The following is a 19,185-nucleotide window of genomic DNA, read 5'->3' as shown; positions in this document are numbered from 1 at the left end:
TCTGGATTACTTCTTCCATCTCTCAAGCATCGCTATCCTATACACTAACTCACTTCGAACACACTACAAACAAGCAAACAAACCCGCAAAGAAAGACTATTACTTCAATAGATCACATAATTCCATAATCATAAATCATTATACTACATAAACAAGACACAGCCTCCCACTCCATTCCATACCAAGACCCAAGCTAGTAAACACCCACATATAACCCACCCAATAATTAAGAAAGATACACCTTCGTCGGCCTCCTCACGGAGCTCCCACCACCATGCCCAGACGGATGCTTCTCAAGATAATAAACTGTCGGACTACTATGGCGTCGCCGCCTTCTCCGCGTTGTCGATGTCGCTAAGTTCGCCTCGCCGTAATCCGACCCTCCGCTTGAACTGGCCCCTGGTAGGGAACACAGATGCCATAGCCACAGGATGAGTAGTGTGCCTGCGATGGTGCCGAGGACAATGCCCGCGATGCCGCCGCCTGAGATGGTGTTGGGGCAGTCGGGGTTATCGCGGGGGGAGAGGAGATTATTGCCGTTGCGGGTTTGGTGAAGAGGGAGGTTTATTACGGGGGCCTGGAGTTGTGTTAGTGATTGATTGGTGGTTAAATATTGGATATAAGATGGTAGGTAGAGATATGGTGGAATTGTTGGTTTTCTTGGTTCGGATGGGACCCGCTTTTTTATGTCCGGTATGGTATTCATCCATGGATGAGGATGGAATGGGACGTACCATGGTTATAAGATTAATGGATTAATGTCAATTGAATTGAAGGAGAAAAAGAATGATAGAAATGCAATGAGATGTGTTTTGCTGAATTGGTTAGATTGAGGGGGATACTTCATCATATAACAATTACTCACAGCATCGGTGATGTCTGTCTACTCTGTGTGCGGGAATCTTATCCGTTGACGTCAACCACACGTCTTTGTCCCGACGATGCCAGATGAAGCAGCGATTTTCCGTTCCACCACGGCCCGGATTCTTGTTCTGGATACTTTTTGTTGCGACGCGTGGAACTCTGCCAATGAGTGTCCGTGGAAGAGTTAATTGGGTTTGACGTGCCTTGTGTTGAGGGTGCGGGGTATGGCGATGATTGGTGAGGGTTGTCGGCGTCATTGTTGCAATTCTTGGTTTGAATTTTGCGGAAGTAGTCAGAGTAGTTATCGATTGGACAGTTATGGGGCTATTTTTGAATGGGGAAACCGAGGGATGAGATCTTGCCGCTTGGTCAATTGCTTGGGTCACAGTGTGCATGTGAATTACTCTCCATCAGTAGTGGCTATTGGCTAAGACTGTGTAATGTAGCTGGCACAATATGTCCTTCATATGCTCCGATGTCCCGGTGAGGGAGGCACACTGCCAGTATCCCAGGCCGTCATGTCCGCGCCTAGCTCAAATTCAATGGTTCCACCCTGGGTCATTACATCCTCGTGCTCGAACCAGTTCTTTGTCCAGGCTTGTCCGTTGATTTTCACGCTTTGCACATAGTAGCCCTTGTCTAGTCCATTCGCGATGATACGGAGTGTCTGGTTGCCATTGACCGTCATGTTGAGGTCTGGGAACCAGGGCGAGGAGAGAAGATACACTGGTTGCGTGACGACAGGATAGATCCCCAGCATCTGCCACAAGAGCCACGAGTTCATGGCCCCGGCGTCGCTGTTTCCTGGTACTCCGTAGGCTTCGTCTCTGAAGCTATTTGATTTTAGCCACGGTGCGTATTAGAGAATATCAGCCCACTTACTACTGATATCCCAGGTTCCGAGACTTTTCCACGCTCTTGGCTTGCTTGTTGATGTAGTTGTACAGGTATGGAGTCGCAAAGTCGGGCTCGTTTCTTTCAATCACTGCTCAGTCTTCACACTTATATCGCTATAGGGAAATATGCCTACCCAATGTTTATGATCGTTGTAATACCTGCACCATTTGCTCCAAGGTTCTGGACTGACATGTTCGGCTCAAACTAGGAAGCGTTAGCTGTACGCGTGCCAGGAGTTGTCAATTGTGTCAGTACCATAAGATCCAGTCTGGATTCGAATGTATCTGCACCACCCATATAGTCGATCAGAGTTTCCATGTCATGTGGTAGCACAAAAGAGTATTCTGGAACATCATACTTGTCAGACCAATTCATAAATTGCGAATGGTCACTTACCCCAGGGAACGCCTTCATACGTATACGCGAGCCATTCGCATCCATAGCAGTAACGAGGATCATAGCCGCTGTTGTTAAACGACCCGTTGGAGAATTTCGGCGCCAAGAAACCTGTGAAATTCAGACTCTGCACATCTGAGTTCCAAATATGTTGCCACCCAGCAGACCGATTCAGATACTTTTCCTGTTCGCTAGGCTCTTCCCCTGCAGCCACTTGGCTGACAGCAAAGTCGTTGAGACTATACTCCACGGTCCTAGAAATGCAGCGCGTGTTTCGGTCTTGCGAGACATATCCAAGCTCTAACCAGTCACCCAAGGCACCACGCCCCTCCTTTGTACTTGCAGAAAGATCAGTAGCGTCCCAAGTGTTGTATGGAATAACCTCTGCATTAGTCTTCATTGCGGCGTAGCCATCCGTCCAATTGATTGCCCCTCGCAGACCCTTAACATAGGCATCTGCTAGCATGTTGTCCGCATCAGAGCCACCTTGAACCAGTCCGTTCCAGTTCCCTGAGCGGCCGTCTGGCAAGAACCCTTGGTGCCTTTTGGGCATTAGCCTTGTGATACTACACTAACTTTTCATCTCCCACCGGATTACCGCCTACCTCCAGATGTCGATAAGTCCCCGGATCATGGACTCATAGTATGTGGGCTGATAGACGTGATAGAAGCTGACTGTGCAGCGGAATATATCCCCTGATTATAGTCAGTACCACTCTCCAATTGTCGCACGCATTTCACCACTAACAAAGCGTGTAGAAATCATCCCAGAAAGGCTCGTCTGACTGCCACAGCGGATTTTCACCCGTGCGATCGGACGGCATCAAGTGGATAAAGTAGAGCGAACTATAAAGTAGTCGCACATTTGTCATATTCGCCGTGCTATCGAGGGATACCTGAGTTTTGCTGAAGACATCCTGATTCCATTCGTCAACAGCAGCCTGCACGGTATCATTCAGCGTCCAAGAAGGGACTTCAGATGTAATGTATGAGCGAGCCTTTTCTGCTGAGATGAAAGATATCCCAACCCGAGAACTAATCTGTGCATCTGTTCCAGTGTCCCAACTAAAAAGTGCCCCGATGCGGTCATTCATAGGTCCTGATGTCGCTTTATCAGAGGTGTTGCCATATGTCGGTTGAGGTATGCCTCCGTTTGCCAGGTTCTGATAACGTGGCATCGGGTCTGTGTTAGCCCCAGTAAATGTACGAGCATTCTTCGGCGCCGTAGAGAACTCGCCGTAGAAGTAGACGGTAAAAGGGGCGCCTTAAAGTACCATTAGAATGTATGCTCAGTGCTATGGAGGAAACGCGGACCATTGTTCCAGCCACCGACATATGTTCCATAACCGCTATATGCGTTTCCATCGTCTTCAAGACTAATCTCACCACCAACGTAGAATTGTCCATTTGAATCGCCGGGTGAACCGGGAAGATACTTTAGCCGTGTTAGCTTTCATCTACTCTGAGGAAGGATGGCCATACGTGGGATATATCGACCAAAACGTGCTTTTCTCCGTCAGGGAAAGAATACTGAATGATACCAGCATGACGACTGGCTGAAAGTTCAATCTGTACACCATTCTGAAGCAAGGTCCGGAAATATCCAACGCTTGCGGAGTCGTTGCCAACCTATCTTCTGTAAGCTGGATTCATTGAGTTTCAAGGATAGGCGCATACCTACCCTGGGCTGGCTATAAGTAAGGTTATCTAGTAGATTCACCGGCGAGTCAACTGAGGTAAGAGGCATTTGCGGTATAAGACCATACTTGGGGGCACCTCCTGTGCCGCTTTCATGCATCATGGCTAGTAGATTGAGGTTAGACACAAATCCGAGTATGCACAACAGTGCTATGAAGATACAAACATACTGACTGCAGTGACGTTTCCATCAGGTGTCCAGCCACCGTTGAGGACTGCGATACTCCAGTTTGCGGCTGTTGTATCGAGTCCCACTTTTGCTACTCCAAAGGGTCGAGCACCACCAACGAAGATGTCACCCCCTCCGTAACCTTGGCCGGGAGTTGGGCCTTCCGATCCCATGAAAGGATTGACATATTGAGAATAGTCCACTTGTGCGGCGGTAATAAGGTCAGACACCCCTAAGGCCAGGAGCAACAACCGGTTCGGTACGCGCATAGTCACAGCTCGCACGATAGAGAACAAGCAGTAGAGGCTTCAAGATCAACACGAAGCGAAAGGAGCATTTAGTAAACAAGAAGCCTCCCCAGTTGATTAAATCCATGGAAACCTGCCATTTCCCCGCGGGGATGATCAGTGCGGAGTCGCCTGCAGCTCATCCCTGGCAGGGATAATTCCACGACACATTGCATAGCGAATGCAGGAATGCAGTTTATAGTCCAATGAGTGGCTTATGACCCCTCTCGCTACCGCACTAGGACCCCCGCATACTCACGAATGCCGTGACTGTCTTTTTCTTTGGGTATCCTTCATTCTTCTCTTTTCCTTTCTCTCACGGACACCTGGGATAGTGGTAGAGGTGCTGTCCAGGCAGGCCTCCATAGGTGCCATCCATTGCTCCCACTGGTGTATCCGAAAGGGGATTCTAGTATCAGACCATAGTGAGAGTCATGCCAAAAAAGGTACAGCCCCGGACTAACAAGAAACCAACAATGGATAGCGTGTTATTGAAAGAATAATGGCTAAAGTCAGTGGTTGAAGAGGGGAACGCATGACCCCACGTGGGAAGGGGACGTCACGGTGTTTGTACGATCAACAAACAGGAACGCCATCGGCCATTGGATCCACGATACTGATTCGACTCCATGGAGTCCATCACATCCCAGTCGTCTCCAGAAAGCATCAATTTCCCAGTAAGAACGTGGGAGAAAATATAGAGAAGATGAAGATCTGGTAGGGCTTGGGACAATTACTAAGCGGCACGGTCGGAGCATTCGGAGTCCAGATCAGTCGAGTCGAGCCATCTTCATCCACTTCCCCTGTTAACCCGCGAAGGTGACAGAATGGCAATAGCATCATGTTTCAGTGCTCGCAATGCAACAAATCCTACCAGCGAAAGAGTCATTTGCTTCGACATGAAGTAACACGTCAGGCCCCTGAACATCATGCCTTTTCAGGTACGCAGAACGTGCTGACAGCCCGATAGATACCGGCGCCTCCTGTTCAAGCTGCCCTTACTGCAATAAATCCTTCTTGAAGAAGTGTGTAAAAACCCCGAGACAACTCTGCAGGAAGCCATGTAAATCTGATTCATGTCTAGGGAGGTTGCACGAAGGCATAGTAAGATCTGTGCCAAAAAGCACAACCAGCCTCCTCCGGTAGCAGCTAAACCCGGGAGGAAGAAGCAGTCCTGTGACGAATGCTTCTTTGCGAAGACAGCCTGCGACAGAGCATCACCATGCTCTCGTTGCCAATCCCTTGGGAAACAATGTTCCTTTGGGGCCCAGACCCCTTCTACGGAGAACATTCCCTCAATGTCCCCATCGCCATCACCATCTGTCTCGCAAATTCCGCAAAGAAGAAGCGACCCATTCTTCTTCCTAGCACACTTCACTGATCCCTCCATCAAGCAAGACAGACTTGCAATCGCAGAGACAGCAAAATGCTCCACTAGAAGGCATCTTGACCCAATTTACTTCCAGCAGGAAGAACCACTCTTGCCTCACGACTCTTTATCGGCTTACATGCCAGGCTTTTCAGTTGCTGATCTGTTTCTTCAGCCTCTGTCTACCCCGATTGGACAACTTTCTATGGAGTTTATTCCTGAAAGCACATTTGCTTCAAGACTCTCCAATAGACTCAGCGAGATGATGATGATTCTGGTCGATACTTCGAATTCTATGGGCCTGGCGAACGCGGGCCCACAAAACCAACTCGACATGGCCGAGCTAAACTCACTATTCACGACCTGCAATCTTTCTGTGTTTATCTCGGCTTTCTTCCAGTCTCTTCATTGGCATCTTCCAATTGTACATTTTCCGACATTCGATCCTGCAAAAGTCTCAAACCCTCTCCTCCTTGCAATATTCTTGGCTGGAGCAACATATGCTACCTCGCAAGATGGCCCGGTATTCGCAAGTAGAATACTTGACGTAGCTGAGGAGTACATATTCCGTCAGTTGGCTAATTTATCATCAACACCCTTTCCGAGCAGCGCTCCCTATCTCCTACCGTCATTGGAAGTCATTCAGGGAGCTTTAATAATCGAGATGCTTCAGTTTGGACAGGGCGAAACGGGCACAAGGCGACGAATTCGTATAATTAGACATCCATGTGTCATCTCTACGGTACGATCGTTGGGGATTCTCCAGTCCAAGAGAAGTTTGACTCCGGATATGTGTAACGATGAGACATGGAGAGCATTGATAGCCGAGGAAGTCTGTATAAGGTAAGACCCTACTAGAAGAGCGTCAATGTTGGACACTTCTCACCAATCTTTAGGATCGCCTGTTGGGCCTTCCTTGCGGACGGATTCCTCACAGTTTGTTTCAATAATCATCCTGCACTGTCGATATTCGAGATGGACTGTCAATTCCCCTGGAGTTCCGCTTTATTTGAAGCTGAAAATGCATCGTCTTTTAACGAGATGGCTGCTTCTTATACGATGGGGCGCCCGCTACCTTCATTAAGGGAGTTCATTACGCGCCTGCTTGATGAAAATGCTACGGATGACCTGATTCAATGGAGTCGCTCACTAGTTGGCGAACATCTGTTGATTCTGATCTATGGTTTGTGTAACCGTCCACGGTCTACAAGCGATACCATCGACCTAACTATGTCTCTAGCAATGCACTCTCTCGCTTTCCAGGCTAGGACCGGCTTGTTCGGGTGGATATCCACGAACTCGATAAAACGGGCCGCCGAAAATTGGCGAAGCATTTGGGACTCCGTCTCCAGCATCGTTGGTAAGGAAGGAATACACCACTTGGGCTATCCTAAGCATGCTGAAGAGCTCTGGTGGCTATTAACTGCTACGCTTGACCGCGCCAGTGGCCGGAACGTAAACCTTCGATACCTGGATAACGCCGCAACCGATGACCTGGAAAGTTTAAATAATTTCATCCGGGATATCAAAGGCCCCAACAGGACATAGTTCGATATGTCTTGTCTAATATTATGTACAGATCAGGGACCATTCTATCCATTATTAACATTATTAACATTAATATTACACGATTAGGCTCAATGACCGGTTTTCCCGACCGGCGGTATGAACTCGAGTCATATAGCAGTGCTGCACCCCTATAGGCGAGCAATTTTATGCGCGTGCATCCTATTGACTCTTGATGGTCTTGAACTCGTCGCCGCGGGCTTTCCGATAGGTTCCTCCAACGCGATCCCAGAACGTTGTGAACTGCCCATAGTTATAGTTGAAGTACAAGTGGTGCAGGGTGTGGCATTCAGGGCCATTGATGACAGCAGAATGGGAAAGACAGTCGGCGTCGTCTAGATGCGATTAGTGAGAGACTGGACAAGAACAGAAGGGCACTTACGGATCAGAACCGTCCACAGTGTGACGAAAACAAACAATCCCAGATATGCACCCTTCTGCAATGGGAACAGTATCGGATAGACGTGGTACGGGAGACTCTGTGCCCACCCGTCCAGTGGATTGAACGCGAAACTTGCAAAAGGTGTCGGCACCAGCCACTTGTGATGTCTCTTGTGCAACCACCGATATACCAGAGGATGATGCTCCGCTCTATGAATCCAATAGATCCCGGAATCTGTAAATGCCACGAACAGTGGGTACTGAAGCCAGTTGTATGCAGGGAACGGAGCTTCACTGGCGAAATCGTACAGCTTGGACCAGCCGCGAATCTCGGTTAGGAAGAACGGAACCGTGAGGATAGCCATTATCGGAATGGAGAACAGGGCTTGCTCGATTTCCAGACGGACTTGGTTCTTCAGGAACCGTGGATGTTTGAGCAGGGACTTGTCCCACCATGTGTGGTAAAAGATGGTGCTGCCGATGAAGTATATGGCTAGACCGAAGAGCCTAGTTGTGTAACGGACTTACTGTCAGCTGGACTATGCTCGATCGGCATGAGAGAAGAGTATGAACTGTCTTACCATGTGATAAACAACAGCGAGGTAGCTTGTCTCGGCAGGTCATCGCGCTTCCAGCGACTGGCGGTCGCCCATTGCGAGGGTTGAAGAGGGTAGTAACGGCCAACATGTTGGTTCAGAAGGAACGAAGTATCAAAATCTGAGGTACTATTATTTCCACCTGGCAAGACTGAGGCGTACACTCGATCGAGGACGAATGTGTCGAGGACATCGAGCACGACATCCATCGCGATTTAAGGTGTATAGTATAGCCCGGGGATATCGTTAGGGTTGTTGGAGGGATCCCGGTTGCGGTCAGAAGTGCGTGCTTCGGACAAAGGCAAGGGGAAATACGCGGTCAATTGTTCAAAGTATACAATTCAGGCGCAGAAGCTACTACTGTGTTGGAGTTGTTATTCCCGCCATCTTATATATACGGCGAATCCCTACCGCGGGATATACCTACCACGGGGTAAACCTACACGGGGGCGAGTCCCTACTAACCAGATACACTGGCGACACGGGCTATCCCTACCAGCACCGACATGATCCCACCACGGGACAGGGAGATCCTTTGCCCCCGGCGAGACCGATTCCGGGGGCACGTGGAATTTGGTTCATCGTAAAGTTACAAAGTATATCATACGATTTACCAGATCAGCCACTAGTGCCTAATTTAGAGTAGTATTGAGTGAAGTTTAGTAAAGAGTGATGACTTACTGACTGACTAGAATAGAAAGGAATAAAATAAAAATAATGCCAATGCAGATGCATCGGACAAATTAACCGAGTTGGGATTGGCTCCGACGGCCGGGCAGCCGCACAGCGAGACAATCGAAAAATCCCACCAAAAGCAAGTCCGGCCAGCCAAACCTCGAGTCCATCCATTCCGCTGCTCTCTTCCTATCCCCTCGTTCTGCTTCCCTCCCTCTCCTCCTCCTCCACCCACGCTTTCCCCTCTTCTTCCCCCCAACTCGTCCAATCTCCGTATCTCCGTCAAGATGGGTGTCACCTTCGACAAGTGCGAGACCCGCCCGGCCAACATTGACGCCATCCTCAATGGCCTCGACCGCTACAACCCCGAGACCACCACTGTCTTCCAGGACTATGTCGCCCAGCAGTGCGAGGACCGCACCTTCGACTGCTACGCCAACCTGGCCTTGCTGAAGTTGTGAGTTCATGCGCCTTTCTATCCAGTTCAAAACACTTTCAGCCGAAACATAAAGAGCTCCGACGCGGGGAACCATTTTGGTTTTATGTGATGAAGAATCTTATATCATTATCACGTTTCCTATTACCTGACACCCTACTTTGGGGGATGTCGAGACTCCAATTCTCCTGAAACAAAACCATGATCTCAACTTATATTCTATCGCATGTACATCATACCTGAATAGCGATGCTAACCCCTTCACGCCCTCTGGCAGGTACCAGTTCAACCCCCACCTTCTCCAGGCGGAGACCGTCACCAACGTCCTCGTCAAGGCCCTGACTGTCTTCCCCTCTCCCGCTTTCTCCCTCTGCCTTGCTCTTCTCCCCGCCCACACTCAGCCCTTCCAGGCCTCCGACGCTGAGGCCCAGGCCGCCGCCCAGACCTCCGACTTCGTCGAGTCGATCCAGAAGCTCGCCCGCCTCTCCACCCTCCTCGAGTCTGCCCAGTACACCCAGTTCTGGTCCACCCTGAACTCGGACGACCTGTACGCTGACCTTGTTGCCGACGTTGCCGGATTCGAGGAGCTCGTGCGCATCCGCATTGCCGTCGAGGTCGGCAAGACTTTCCGTGAGATCCCTGCCGAGGTTCTGGAGCAGTGGCTCGACCTGCGCAGCCGCGAGGCTCTCGAGAAGTTTGTCGCCGAGGTCTGCAGCTGGGAGGTTGACAAGTCTGGCGCCAACACCGTGATCAAGGTGCCCACCAACAAGGAGAACGAGGCCCGCAGCGAGGTCAAGAGCGAGCGCGTCGGCGTCGACATGTTCGGCCGTGTCATCCGCCGTGGTTTCGAGCAGGCTGCATGAGCGGATCGATAAAAAAGATATCCGCATCGCAACGCAGCCTTTCTCGTTCTAGATTCCCTTTCTATTCTTGCTAATATTTTGCCTCGAATCGAAGATCAAACCTTCCCCCAGGTCTCGATCTCGGTCTGTCTTGTTGGAAGAATGACCACCCGAAAAGAAAATTCAAAAGAAGAACACGGGACGAAGTGTCTGCTTCGGATACCCCCCATGACACGAGCTCGAAGCCTCTTATAACAAAAAAAAAGACGATGATGACGGGGATAGACCAGCATGGGAGAGGGTTGGGAAGTCCGGACCTGGCGCAATTGGCGTTTCGAGTTTTGCTTCTGCATGACTAGGTTGTGTTTTATCATCATCATCATCTTTCTTTCCTCTTCCACCCTCATATATCATTTTCTCCTTGATTATCCTCTCACCATATTCTCTCTACGTGAAAAGATAACGCAATTTCACCGAAGATATCCATAGTGTGCGTATACAAAAAGCGATCAGTACCAGTACAGTACAACATTTCAAAGATCATGGCCAGCAGTGCATAGATAACCAGTCGTAGTATTGTATGTACTTTTGATATCCTAAATCTGAACAAAAAACTCAAGTCTATATATGATATAATATATGTCATCAACATCAAGTCTTGAACGGCATTACGCTTCACCCAAATCCGTAACCCATCATCATCATCACCACTTTTACTTCGTCGGTTCCTCCCACTGCACACCAGCCCACTCCTCTCTATACCCAACAACCCCAACCTGGTTAGGACCGCAATCCTTCCCACAAACTCCCAAGATAATCGTCCCCCACTCCATACCAGCATCATCCTTGGGTCCAAGCCCAACCCCCTCCCTCCCCTCCTCCAACACGCTAATAGCATGCGGCACAAGCTGCAACTCAAACACGCGCTCACTACCACAATACTCACAGCGAGGCATGCGACTCCCTCCACCAACCGTCGTAACCTTGGCACTGGGGTTCGCTGTCTTCGACGGATCATGAAGCCGCTTGCCCACCGCATCAGCATGGGAATAGAGCAATGGTGAACCACGGAATTCATATCTCAACACTTGTTCAGGGTTATGGCCTAGACGAGTAGAGAAGCGGATGAAGGCCTTATCGAGCTCGGATTCAAAGGTGTCCTTCAGCTCCGCTGCGCCGCCGTTGGGACCTTCTTCTGTGTTGTCAATTGTCACGTTGGCAGGGATAGTGGGAGTGGAGGGACGAGACATGGTTTCGTATTCGGCATCGAGATAGAAGTTCGTGTAAGGGGCTGGGAAGTCGGATTGGGCGGGCCAGGGGGTGCTGGGGCCGGTGGAGGCTTCGGGGGGTGGGATGAGGTTGGTTTTGGGTTGTTGTTGTTGTTGTTGAGGAGAGGAGATGCGGACTTTGTCGGCAAAGGATTCGGAGAGGGTAGGTGCTGGGGAGGGGGTCGGTTTGGCGGCGAGGCTGGGGGAGGGTGCTGGGGCTGCGAATGGGTTGTTGTTGTTGCTAGTGGAGGAAGCGCCGGAGGAGAAGGGGTTTGCGCTGGCGGAGACGCTGCCGGTGAGAGTGGAGGAGCCGAATAGGCTGGCTCCGAGGTCTGGCTTTGCTGCGGCGGGCTTCTTCTCTTCTTCTTCTTTCGGGGGCTCTGGCTTTTGTTCTTCCCTCTGGCGGGGAGGCTGTTGTTGGGGCTCGATCTTCAGCTTTCTGGTGGCGCGCAGAGCCCGGATACTGCCTGGTTTGCGGTTGCAGGCTTTGCGGGGGCAGGAGAAGATGTAGAGGCGGCGCTCATCGTCAGGGAAGTCGTTGGGGAGGTCGCCGTGCAGTTCGAGGAGGAGGAGCATGGGCTGGTTGCAGACTTTGCATTTGGCGAAGTCGCCGGGAGGCGGGGTAGCGTCGTCGAGCCAGGTCTGTGAGGGGGGGTATTGGTTAGTCGGGGTGAGGAAGGAGGATGAAGAGGTGGAGTTGGATATTGCACGTACTGGCCAGCCTCCCAGATGACTGATGGTATCTTCTACAATCTCGTCGGCTGCGTAGCCCAGCAGCACGTTGGTCTCGCTGAAGTCCCCCTCATCGTCGAAGGAGGAGTCGCTGTCGTAGGGATCCATGGTGCTGGTGCAGGTATGGTCGAGAAACTTAATGTAGTATAGCCAATGGAAGAGTCCGTGAGACCGAGAACAATGAGACCCTTCTCCAGACGTAGCAGAGGTTGCGATGGAAATCACAAGAAGAGCGCCTCTTTCTTTTCTGCCCGAAATTCTGGCGCAAAAAAAGAGTGAATGGCCCAAACGGGAAAAGCCCCATCTGCGATAGCCCCAGAATGCATTAGTCTGTATTGGGACTAGTGCAGTAATTGTGGTATCGATACATACCCGTGTGATACGTCAGTCAATACATCTCGAACATCTCGCCATCCACCGTCACTTCCTCTTCGTTTCATCCTCATCTTGATTTCATCTTCACTTTTCCCTTTCTCAGCTAATTATAGACCTGCTTCATCTGGGAGACCTCTATAAAAGAGGTTATAGAGCAAGCTTTTTGTACACACGAGCTACTGAGCATGAGCACCGTTGCTTTTTCAAGCTCCTGCATCTGACGATCGTAACGTCCACTAGTGTGGAGGCATTGATTCACTAAATAAGCAATTCGTCACTTTAATCATTCATGCATCGCTCATCTCTTTCATACTTCCTTCGCTTTATTCTTCATATTCATGTAGTATACTACGTCTTAGCTTTATGCCTTCCCCCACATGCCAATGCCACCGAACAGCAACCTCTAGGCTCCTTTGGAGTCACACCACCCAAACGGGTCGCCGTGATCGGTGAGATCAATCCCATAGTCCCCTCATGTGCTAATTTCAACAATTAACCCTTCAACAGGAGCTGGGGCTGCCGGGTCTAGCACTGCTTATTCACTACGCAAGTATGCGGATGCCTTGCACATTCCTCTCAATATAACCGTCTTCGAACGTTCTCCCTATGTTGGCGGGCGTTCCACAACAGTGAATGTCCATGACAATCCAGCTACACCCGTAGAGCTAGGTGCCTCGATATTCGTGGAGGTTAATCATCACCTTGTCAATGCATCCAAAGAGCTCGGACTCCATGTTAATAGCGCCAATCATGACCGACCTAGAGAGACTGAAGACACCCTTGGCGTCTGGGACGGGGAGCAGTTCGTCTTTGTGATGAAGGAAGCATCCTCCTGGTGGAATATTGCGAAGCTGGTTTGGAGGTATGGATGGACACCCGTGAGGACCTATCGCTTGATGAAGTCGACCGTCAACAACTTCCTCAAACTCTACGACGAGCCTATATTCCCCTTTTCATCCCTTACATCGGCGTCAGAAGCAGTAGGGCTGGTCAATGTGACTGCCGTTCCTGGAGAGGCCTTCCTCCAGCAGAACCAGGTATCCGCCAAGTTCTCCCGCGAAGTCATCCAAGCTAGCACCCGTGTCAACTACGGACAAAACCTTGCCCTGATTCATGGCCTCGAGACTATGGTCTGCATGGCGACTGAGGGTGCCATGGCCGTGGAGGGAGGCAACTGGCTGATCTTCGACGGGATGCTCAAACTATCCCACGCCGACCTCCGCTTAAACCACACAGTGACATCCCTCGATTGGGACGCGAACGGCCCCTCGACCCTAACCTTCACCACAGCCACCAACTCAGAAGAGAAGCTCGAGTTTGACGAGGTTGTCATCGCCGGTCCGTGGCAATTCTCCAACATCACCGTTACCCCACCACTAAAGAAGACGCCGGACGAAATCCCTTTCGTGACCCTCTACGTCACTCTCTTCGCCACTCCGCACCGTCTCTCACCCAAGTATTTCGGCCTCACAGAACCCAATGCCTACACTCCCGAGACGATCCTCACCACCCTCCCTCCAGAGACTGACATCGGCAAAAGCGAAGCCGGGGTCGGTCCAGCCGGCTTCTGGAGCATCAGCACTCTCCGGACAGTGGACGCCCCAGACCCGTCAGAAGGGAAACACTACGTCTATAAGATCTTCTCCCCGGAACGGCCAACAGCCGAATTCATCGAATCGATTCTCGGCCTCGAGCACAAATCGTCCTCGAACACCGACACCGACACCGACACTACCATCGGCGATCTCTCCAAGCGAGACATCAGCTGGTTCCATGAGAAAATCTGGCGGCCGTATCCGTTCGAGTATCCGCGTGTCACGTTCGAAGAGCCGCTCCTTGCCCCCCATGTCTGGTATACGGGCGGGATTGAAAGCTTCATCTCTACGATGGAGACGAGTGCATTGATGGGGAGGAATGTAGCTGCTTTGATGTCTCGAGAGTGGCAGGCCCAGGCTGACGGGAGAGAGGCGGAGTCAGCAGCGTATGCGGTTCGTCATGAGCTATAAAGGGAACGGTAAGGAATGGGAAGATTGGTATGACTTTCCTTTACGTCGTCGGATCTTGTGTCGGTGCAGGTACGGACGGCATGACGATATGGTACTTAAGACCATATTATATAAATGTCTAGAGTAGTTATCACTAGTAGTATTCACTAATGCATTGAGATTGCAACTCCGGTAATGTTTACAAAACGCTACAATACACACTCGAGGGTCTGGCTTGTCTCATGGAACTTATTATCTTTCTATTTCAGTTCATAATACCTATTTACTAGGTAAAAGTAGACTCAACCAGGCGTACCAAGCCTCCATGCAACCACGAACTTTTCCTGCCCTGTTGAAGAAGTGTTGAAGAAGCCATCCCGGTGCTATTTGTTCATTCACATGCTCATGCATATCCATATCCCATGACCCGCGTAAGGTTGAAAAAGCAGACCTGTATAAAACCCCTTAGAACGCACAGCCCACAATCCGTTTTTGCTCGCAATGATGTTGAACTCGTAACCTAACAAGATAAAAAAACAAAGGAAAGAAAAATAAAAATAGAAGAAGATAGAATGTTATGGTATCATATCAAAAGTCACCCGGCTATGACTAGCTTAGACGGGGAGGGGGAAGGTGCTGGCCCACTCAGCGACCTCCTTGCGGAGGCTGAGGATCTCAGGGACGGTCTCGGAGGCAACCTTAGCCTTGAAGTCCTTGAGCTTGTTGGCCTCCTTGGGAAGCTCGCTCTGGACCTTCTTGCAGAGGTTGATGGACTGGTCGATGTAGCGGGCAATGCGCTTGAAGTCCTCCTCACCCATACCACGGGTGGTCATGGCGGGGGCACCGATACGGATACCGCAGGGGGTCAGAGCAGACTTGTCACCAGGGATGGAGTTCTTGTTGCAAGCAATGTTGATCTGCTCGAGGACAGCCTCGACACGAGCACCGTCCAGGCTCTTGTTGCGGAGGTCGACAAGGACCATGTGGCTGTCAGTGCCGTCAGAGACGAGCTTGTGGCCGAGAGCCTTGAACTCCTCCTCGAGGGCCTTGGCGTTCTTGATGACCTGCTGCTGGTACTGCTTGAACTCGGGGGTATCAACCTGCTTAAGGGCAACAGCCAGAGCAGTGATGGTGTGGTTGTGGGGACCACCCTGGTGACCAGGGAAGACAGAGAAGTTGATGGGGCCCTCAAGGTCATACATGATGTCCTTGCCGGTCTTGGGGTCAGTGCTGCGGACACCCTTGCGGAAGAAGATCATGGCACCACGGGGACCACGGAGGGACTTGTGGGTGGTGGTGGTGACAACATCGGCGTACTCGAAGGGGGAGGGGATGACACCGGCGGCAATCAGACCAGAGATGTGAGCCATGTCGACGATGAGGTAGGCGCCGACCTTGTCAGCGATCTTGCGCATGCGAGCGTAGTCGATCAGGCGGCAGTAGGCGGAGGTACCAGCGACCAAGCACTTGGGGCGGTAGAGCTCGGCGTTGGCCTCGAGCTGATCGTAGTCAATGATACCGGTCTCAAGGTTGACACGGTAGGGGAAGGTCTCGAAGTAGGTAGAGACAGCAGAGATCCTGCGGAGCGAACAGTTAGCATCCAATGTACCCTTACACGACGTGTCTTGTGTCGGGAGACGAATCCGCAGAACTTACTTTCTGGCGGGAGTCTGGTAACCGTGACTCAAGTGACCACCGTGGGGGAGGTCAAGACCCATGAGACGGTCGTGAGGGCGCATGAGGGCCTGGTAGACCTGCAGGTTGGCAGGGCTACCACTGAGGCACTGAACGTTGACGCCCCACTTGGCGGGGTCCAGGTTGAAAGCCTTGAGGGCACGAGCCTGGCAGGTAAGCTCGATGGCATCGATGTGCTGGTTGCCACCGTAGTAGCGAGCGCCGGGGTAACCCTCGGAGTACTTGTTGCTCATGGGGGAACCCAGAGCATCGAAGACAGCGTGGGAGGTGAAGTTCTCCGAGGCGATCAGGACGATGGATTCGCGCTGACGTTGGATTTCCTTCTCCTGTAGTCGGGCAGTTAGTACCATGACACTACTTATTTGATGAAGAAAACACAATGTGTAATGCGAAACGTACCATGATCTGAGCGATCTCAGGATCGCTGTCCACGAGGGACACCTCCATTTGCTACATCGATGAGTCAGTGAGTGCTGCTGTGAGGGACACCCCAGGTAGGAAAAAAAGTTCAGTGGGGTACATACGTTCCGGTGAGCCGGAGAGAGAGCGTAGGTAGCCATTGTGAAGAGGGATGTGTGAGAGAAAGAGAGTTAGGTGAGAGAGGGAAAGAGAGAAAAATGAGATGATGATGGTTTGAGGATGAAGAAAAGGAAGAAGGAAGAGGGAAGAAGGGGAGGATTAAGAGGGAAGAAGAGGAAAAGCTAGGGATGGGGTGGGGGAGGGAAAAAAAGATTGCCTCAGGACCCAAAAAGACGGAAGGTGACTCTTACACCCCGCCGCCTGTGCTTCTAAACCCGAGCTAAGCCCCATCGGGCCCCGGGGGGACGACATCGGAGCCCGTCATTCCTTCACCGGCTCGGGGAAACCATTGGACGCTTACTCGTCTCGATTACTCAATGACTACTACTAAGTAAATACTAAGTAACTACAGTGACCATCCAGCAACAGACCAGCCTATGCAAGAAGCAATTGATCTAAGGGATCTAATAGATGTCATGGCGGGCTAGGATACATTATGACAAGAATTAATCTGGTAAATTTTCTCTTAATCTCGGAAACCCGACCGGGATGCCACCAAGCGGCTGAAGGCGAAAGAAAGGCAGGAAAAAGTCAATCCGCTAGCCTACCAGCCCGGCTCCGATTGGTGCCGCTGGAACGATCAGCATCGGCCAACTGAAGCTACCACCACCCACCCATGAAACACGAGGGGGCGTCCTCCCAACCCTACCGTTGATCTACATCTTCCCGGATAGCTGATGAGTTGTGAATCTTTTTCAACGAGGACAGAGATTGTGTGAAGTACAGCTGGATTTATTCATGCTTATGCGACGTACGTAGAACGCGAATGTGGCAGTCATCATACAGAATGAGAGCTTCATCTAATTCTAAACTGGTAACTAACTCTGCTATAAGGAGTCATAGCATGCATCCACTCCACTATTATTTCGTAGCTTCTAGATCACCATGCGTATCATGGTGCGGCCTTAACAAGTCTGCTCCACCATAGATCTTCCAGTTCCCATAGCAAACATAGCCTCTCGGGATGCTTGCACCTTGTAATGGGGACCGTGGTGGCGCTGGAGGGGTCAAAGCAGGTTGCGAATATCCCCCGCCCGACAGACGCCTTCATAGAAGTTCTGCTGAGCAACTTGGTGGTTATGCGAATATTAAGATGTTTCCTTTTAATGATCACATGGCAATTCGGACAAGCCATAACCCACAACCTCAATAGCACGGGCAATGGCAAGACAGCATAAGTCCCAACAAGGCTTACTCCATAAAAGCACCTGTCTGTCGCTGAGCATTACGACCATCTTTGCGATACCAGGAGATGCATACACTGACCAACCCATGGCTTATCCATACCATAGTCATCCGCATCCTGAGTGAAGACGAGTCGGACGAAGCTAGTGACTTGCTCAACTGGATCTAACCCGGAGCTCTATTCTCTAAACCCCTATCCCCGGCAGAACCTCAATTTTTGATTCCGTTCCAAGCTCGGAATAAGTTGCTCTTCACCATCAGGGTTGCGGAAAATTGCCAGGGAGGTTGTTCTCGGATACTTGTCGTGGGCTTGACGTGCTCGGTGTGCTCGACCAAGAGCAGTTGACATCAACACTTGCACATATACATTCACATCTCCTTCTATGCACACCCTCAAGGTCCCTGGGACTTGTGCTTCCTAGCACCTCCTGAGCTTGCCATCTGGCCAAAGTCGGAGATGACCGATTTGAGCTTTGCAATTCGGTCCTCCAGCTCCTGGATTTCTTCTTCCTGATCAGCAACCGACCGATCAACGTCTGGTAAGTTTTCCACCACGGCCTGTGCCTTCTGAATCCGAATTTTGATCGAGCTGACCTCTGTCGGAAGGTCCTTGATATCGAGCGCTGGAGAGGTACCCGAACCCAAGCCGGATATTTCTGCACCGCCTGGACCAGCTGAAGTCACTGTCCCCAGGACTCCAGCATTGTTGGTATTCTCGGCCCCGGCTTGTTGCTGCGATTGAGGTTGGCCGGGGGTGCCTGAAGGCGGACCGGTAGGAGCAGCAGCGCCGGTAGGATCATCGGCCGCTCTCACGCCATTGGAGACTCCAGCAGCGTTCGTTGGCGGCGATAGAAGACGCGAAAGGAGGCCATGCAACGGCGGGACTATGTCGAATGTCTGTGGAGAAGGAAAAGGAACGGCCTGGGGGGTTGCGGGGGCGTCCTTGACCATCGGAGTCTCGGGCGCGACGGATGATTTTGGTAGGGGAGTGACCGCCGTGGGGGATCGGGACGCCATCGCGGGAAGGGCAGCAGCGCGCGGACCAGACACAACGAAAAGAAAGAAGAAGACAAGAGAAACGGTCGAGAGACCAGAGCAGAGGGCTCACGTGGGGAAAGGGAATAGCCTCGTTTCGCGGGGGAAGCTGGGTAATTGTTTAGGGAAGAGCCGGGGAAGCCGGACGAGAACGG

The 19,185-nt window shown here is 51.1% G+C and overlaps 10 protein-coding genes across 10 annotated transcripts; 4 read left to right on the top strand and 6 right to left on the bottom strand.

Moving 5' to 3' along the window:
* Positions 1-8: 8 nt before the first annotated feature.
* BDQ94DRAFT_141816 (uncharacterized protein) lies at positions 9-801 on the bottom strand. Its single transcript, XM_026765902.1, has 2 exons — positions 735-801; positions 9-577 (listed from the first exon to the last, which is right to left on the bottom strand). The coding sequence occupies exons 1-2, from the start codon at positions 735-737 to the stop codon at positions 227-229; spliced, it is 354 nt and encodes a 117-aa protein (XP_026627619.1). The 5' UTR covers positions 738-801; the 3' UTR covers positions 9-226.
* Positions 802-1,174: 373 nt separating this feature from the next.
* On the bottom strand, positions 1,175-4,370 carry BDQ94DRAFT_177964 (uncharacterized protein). The gene is made up of 11 exons (XM_026773032.1): positions 4,026-4,370; positions 3,839-3,960; positions 3,640-3,786; positions 3,472-3,592; positions 2,906-3,421; positions 2,763-2,853; positions 2,158-2,699; positions 2,017-2,105; positions 1,895-1,965; positions 1,747-1,839; positions 1,175-1,697 (listed from the first exon to the last, which is right to left on the bottom strand). Exons 1-11 carry the CDS (start codon positions 4,291-4,293, stop codon positions 1,328-1,330), a joined length of 2,430 nt encoding a protein of 809 aa, XP_026627618.1. The 5' UTR covers positions 4,294-4,370; the 3' UTR covers positions 1,175-1,327.
* A 141-nt stretch (positions 4,371-4,511) lies between these two features.
* Positions 4,512-4,961, top strand: BDQ94DRAFT_141813 (uncharacterized protein). Its single transcript, XM_026765901.1, has one exon. It carries the CDS (start codon positions 4,529-4,531, stop codon positions 4,772-4,774), a length of 246 nt encoding a protein of 81 aa, XP_026627617.1. The 5' UTR covers positions 4,512-4,528; the 3' UTR covers positions 4,775-4,961.
* Positions 4,962-5,152: 191 nt separating this feature from the next.
* On the top strand, positions 5,153-7,228 carry BDQ94DRAFT_158951 (uncharacterized protein; the record flags this gene model as incomplete). The annotated part of the gene is made up of 5 exons (XM_026769017.1): positions 5,153-5,222; positions 5,282-5,336; positions 5,396-6,523; positions 6,577-6,863; positions 6,921-7,228. 5 exons carry the CDS (start codon positions 5,153-5,155, stop codon positions 7,226-7,228), a joined length of 1,848 nt encoding a protein of 615 aa, XP_026627616.1.
* On the bottom strand, positions 7,222-8,636 carry BDQ94DRAFT_21207 (sterol desaturase family protein). The gene is made up of 3 exons (XM_026775238.1): positions 8,209-8,636; positions 7,629-8,134; positions 7,222-7,581 (listed from the first exon to the last, which is right to left on the bottom strand). The coding sequence occupies exons 1-3, from the start codon at positions 8,430-8,432 to the stop codon at positions 7,409-7,411; spliced, it is 903 nt and encodes a 300-aa protein (XP_026627615.1). The 5' UTR covers positions 8,433-8,636; the 3' UTR covers positions 7,222-7,408.
* Positions 8,637-9,066: 430 nt separating this feature from the next.
* On the top strand, positions 9,067-10,726 carry BDQ94DRAFT_141807 (CSN8/PSMD8/EIF3K family protein). Its single transcript, XM_026765900.1, has 2 exons — positions 9,067-9,355; positions 9,612-10,726. The coding sequence occupies exons 1-2, from the start codon at positions 9,186-9,188 to the stop codon at positions 10,195-10,197; spliced, it is 756 nt and encodes a 251-aa protein (XP_026627614.1). The 5' UTR covers positions 9,067-9,185; the 3' UTR covers positions 10,198-10,726.
* A 163-nt stretch (positions 10,727-10,889) lies between these two features.
* BDQ94DRAFT_169508 (small subunit rRNA maturation protein TSR4) lies at positions 10,890-12,284 on the bottom strand (the record flags this gene model as incomplete). Its single annotated transcript, XM_026771310.1, has 2 exons — positions 10,890-12,086; positions 12,159-12,284. 2 exons carry the CDS (start codon positions 12,282-12,284, stop codon positions 10,890-10,892), a joined length of 1,323 nt encoding a protein of 440 aa, XP_026627613.1.
* Positions 12,285-12,594: 310 nt separating this feature from the next.
* On the top strand, positions 12,595-14,755 carry BDQ94DRAFT_21194 (putative prenylcysteine lyase). The gene is made up of 2 exons (XM_026775237.1): positions 12,595-13,000; positions 13,059-14,755. Exons 1-2 carry the CDS (start codon positions 12,841-12,843, stop codon positions 14,555-14,557), a joined length of 1,659 nt encoding a protein of 552 aa, XP_026627612.1. The 5' UTR covers positions 12,595-12,840; the 3' UTR covers positions 14,558-14,755.
* Position 14,756: 1 nt separating this feature from the next.
* Positions 14,757-16,716, bottom strand: BDQ94DRAFT_21185 (glycine hydroxymethyltransferase SHM2). Its single transcript, XM_026775236.1, has 3 exons — positions 16,631-16,716; positions 16,193-16,557; positions 14,757-16,114 (listed from the first exon to the last, which is right to left on the bottom strand). Exons 1-3 carry the CDS (start codon positions 16,676-16,678, stop codon positions 15,151-15,153), a joined length of 1,377 nt encoding a protein of 458 aa, XP_026627611.1. The 5' UTR covers positions 16,679-16,716; the 3' UTR covers positions 14,757-15,150.
* Positions 16,717-18,166: 1,450 nt separating this feature from the next.
* On the bottom strand, positions 18,167-19,168 carry BDQ94DRAFT_21173 (RNA polymerase II mediator complex middle subunit MED9). Its single transcript, XM_026775235.1, has one exon. The coding sequence runs from the start codon at positions 19,010-19,012 to the stop codon at positions 18,389-18,391; it is 624 nt and encodes a 207-aa protein (XP_026627610.1). The 5' UTR covers positions 19,013-19,168; the 3' UTR covers positions 18,167-18,388.
* Between the last annotated feature and the right edge of the window lie 17 nt (positions 19,169-19,185).

The sequence above is a fragment of the Aspergillus welwitschiae genome, assembly GCF_003344945.1.
Source record: "Aspergillus welwitschiae strain CBS 139.54b unplaced genomic scaffold BDQ94scaffold_12, whole genome shotgun sequence".
Lineage (NCBI taxonomy): Eukaryota > Fungi > Ascomycota > Eurotiomycetes > Eurotiales > Aspergillaceae > Aspergillus > Aspergillus welwitschiae.
This window is presented reverse-complemented; position numbering and strand designations above follow the sequence as displayed.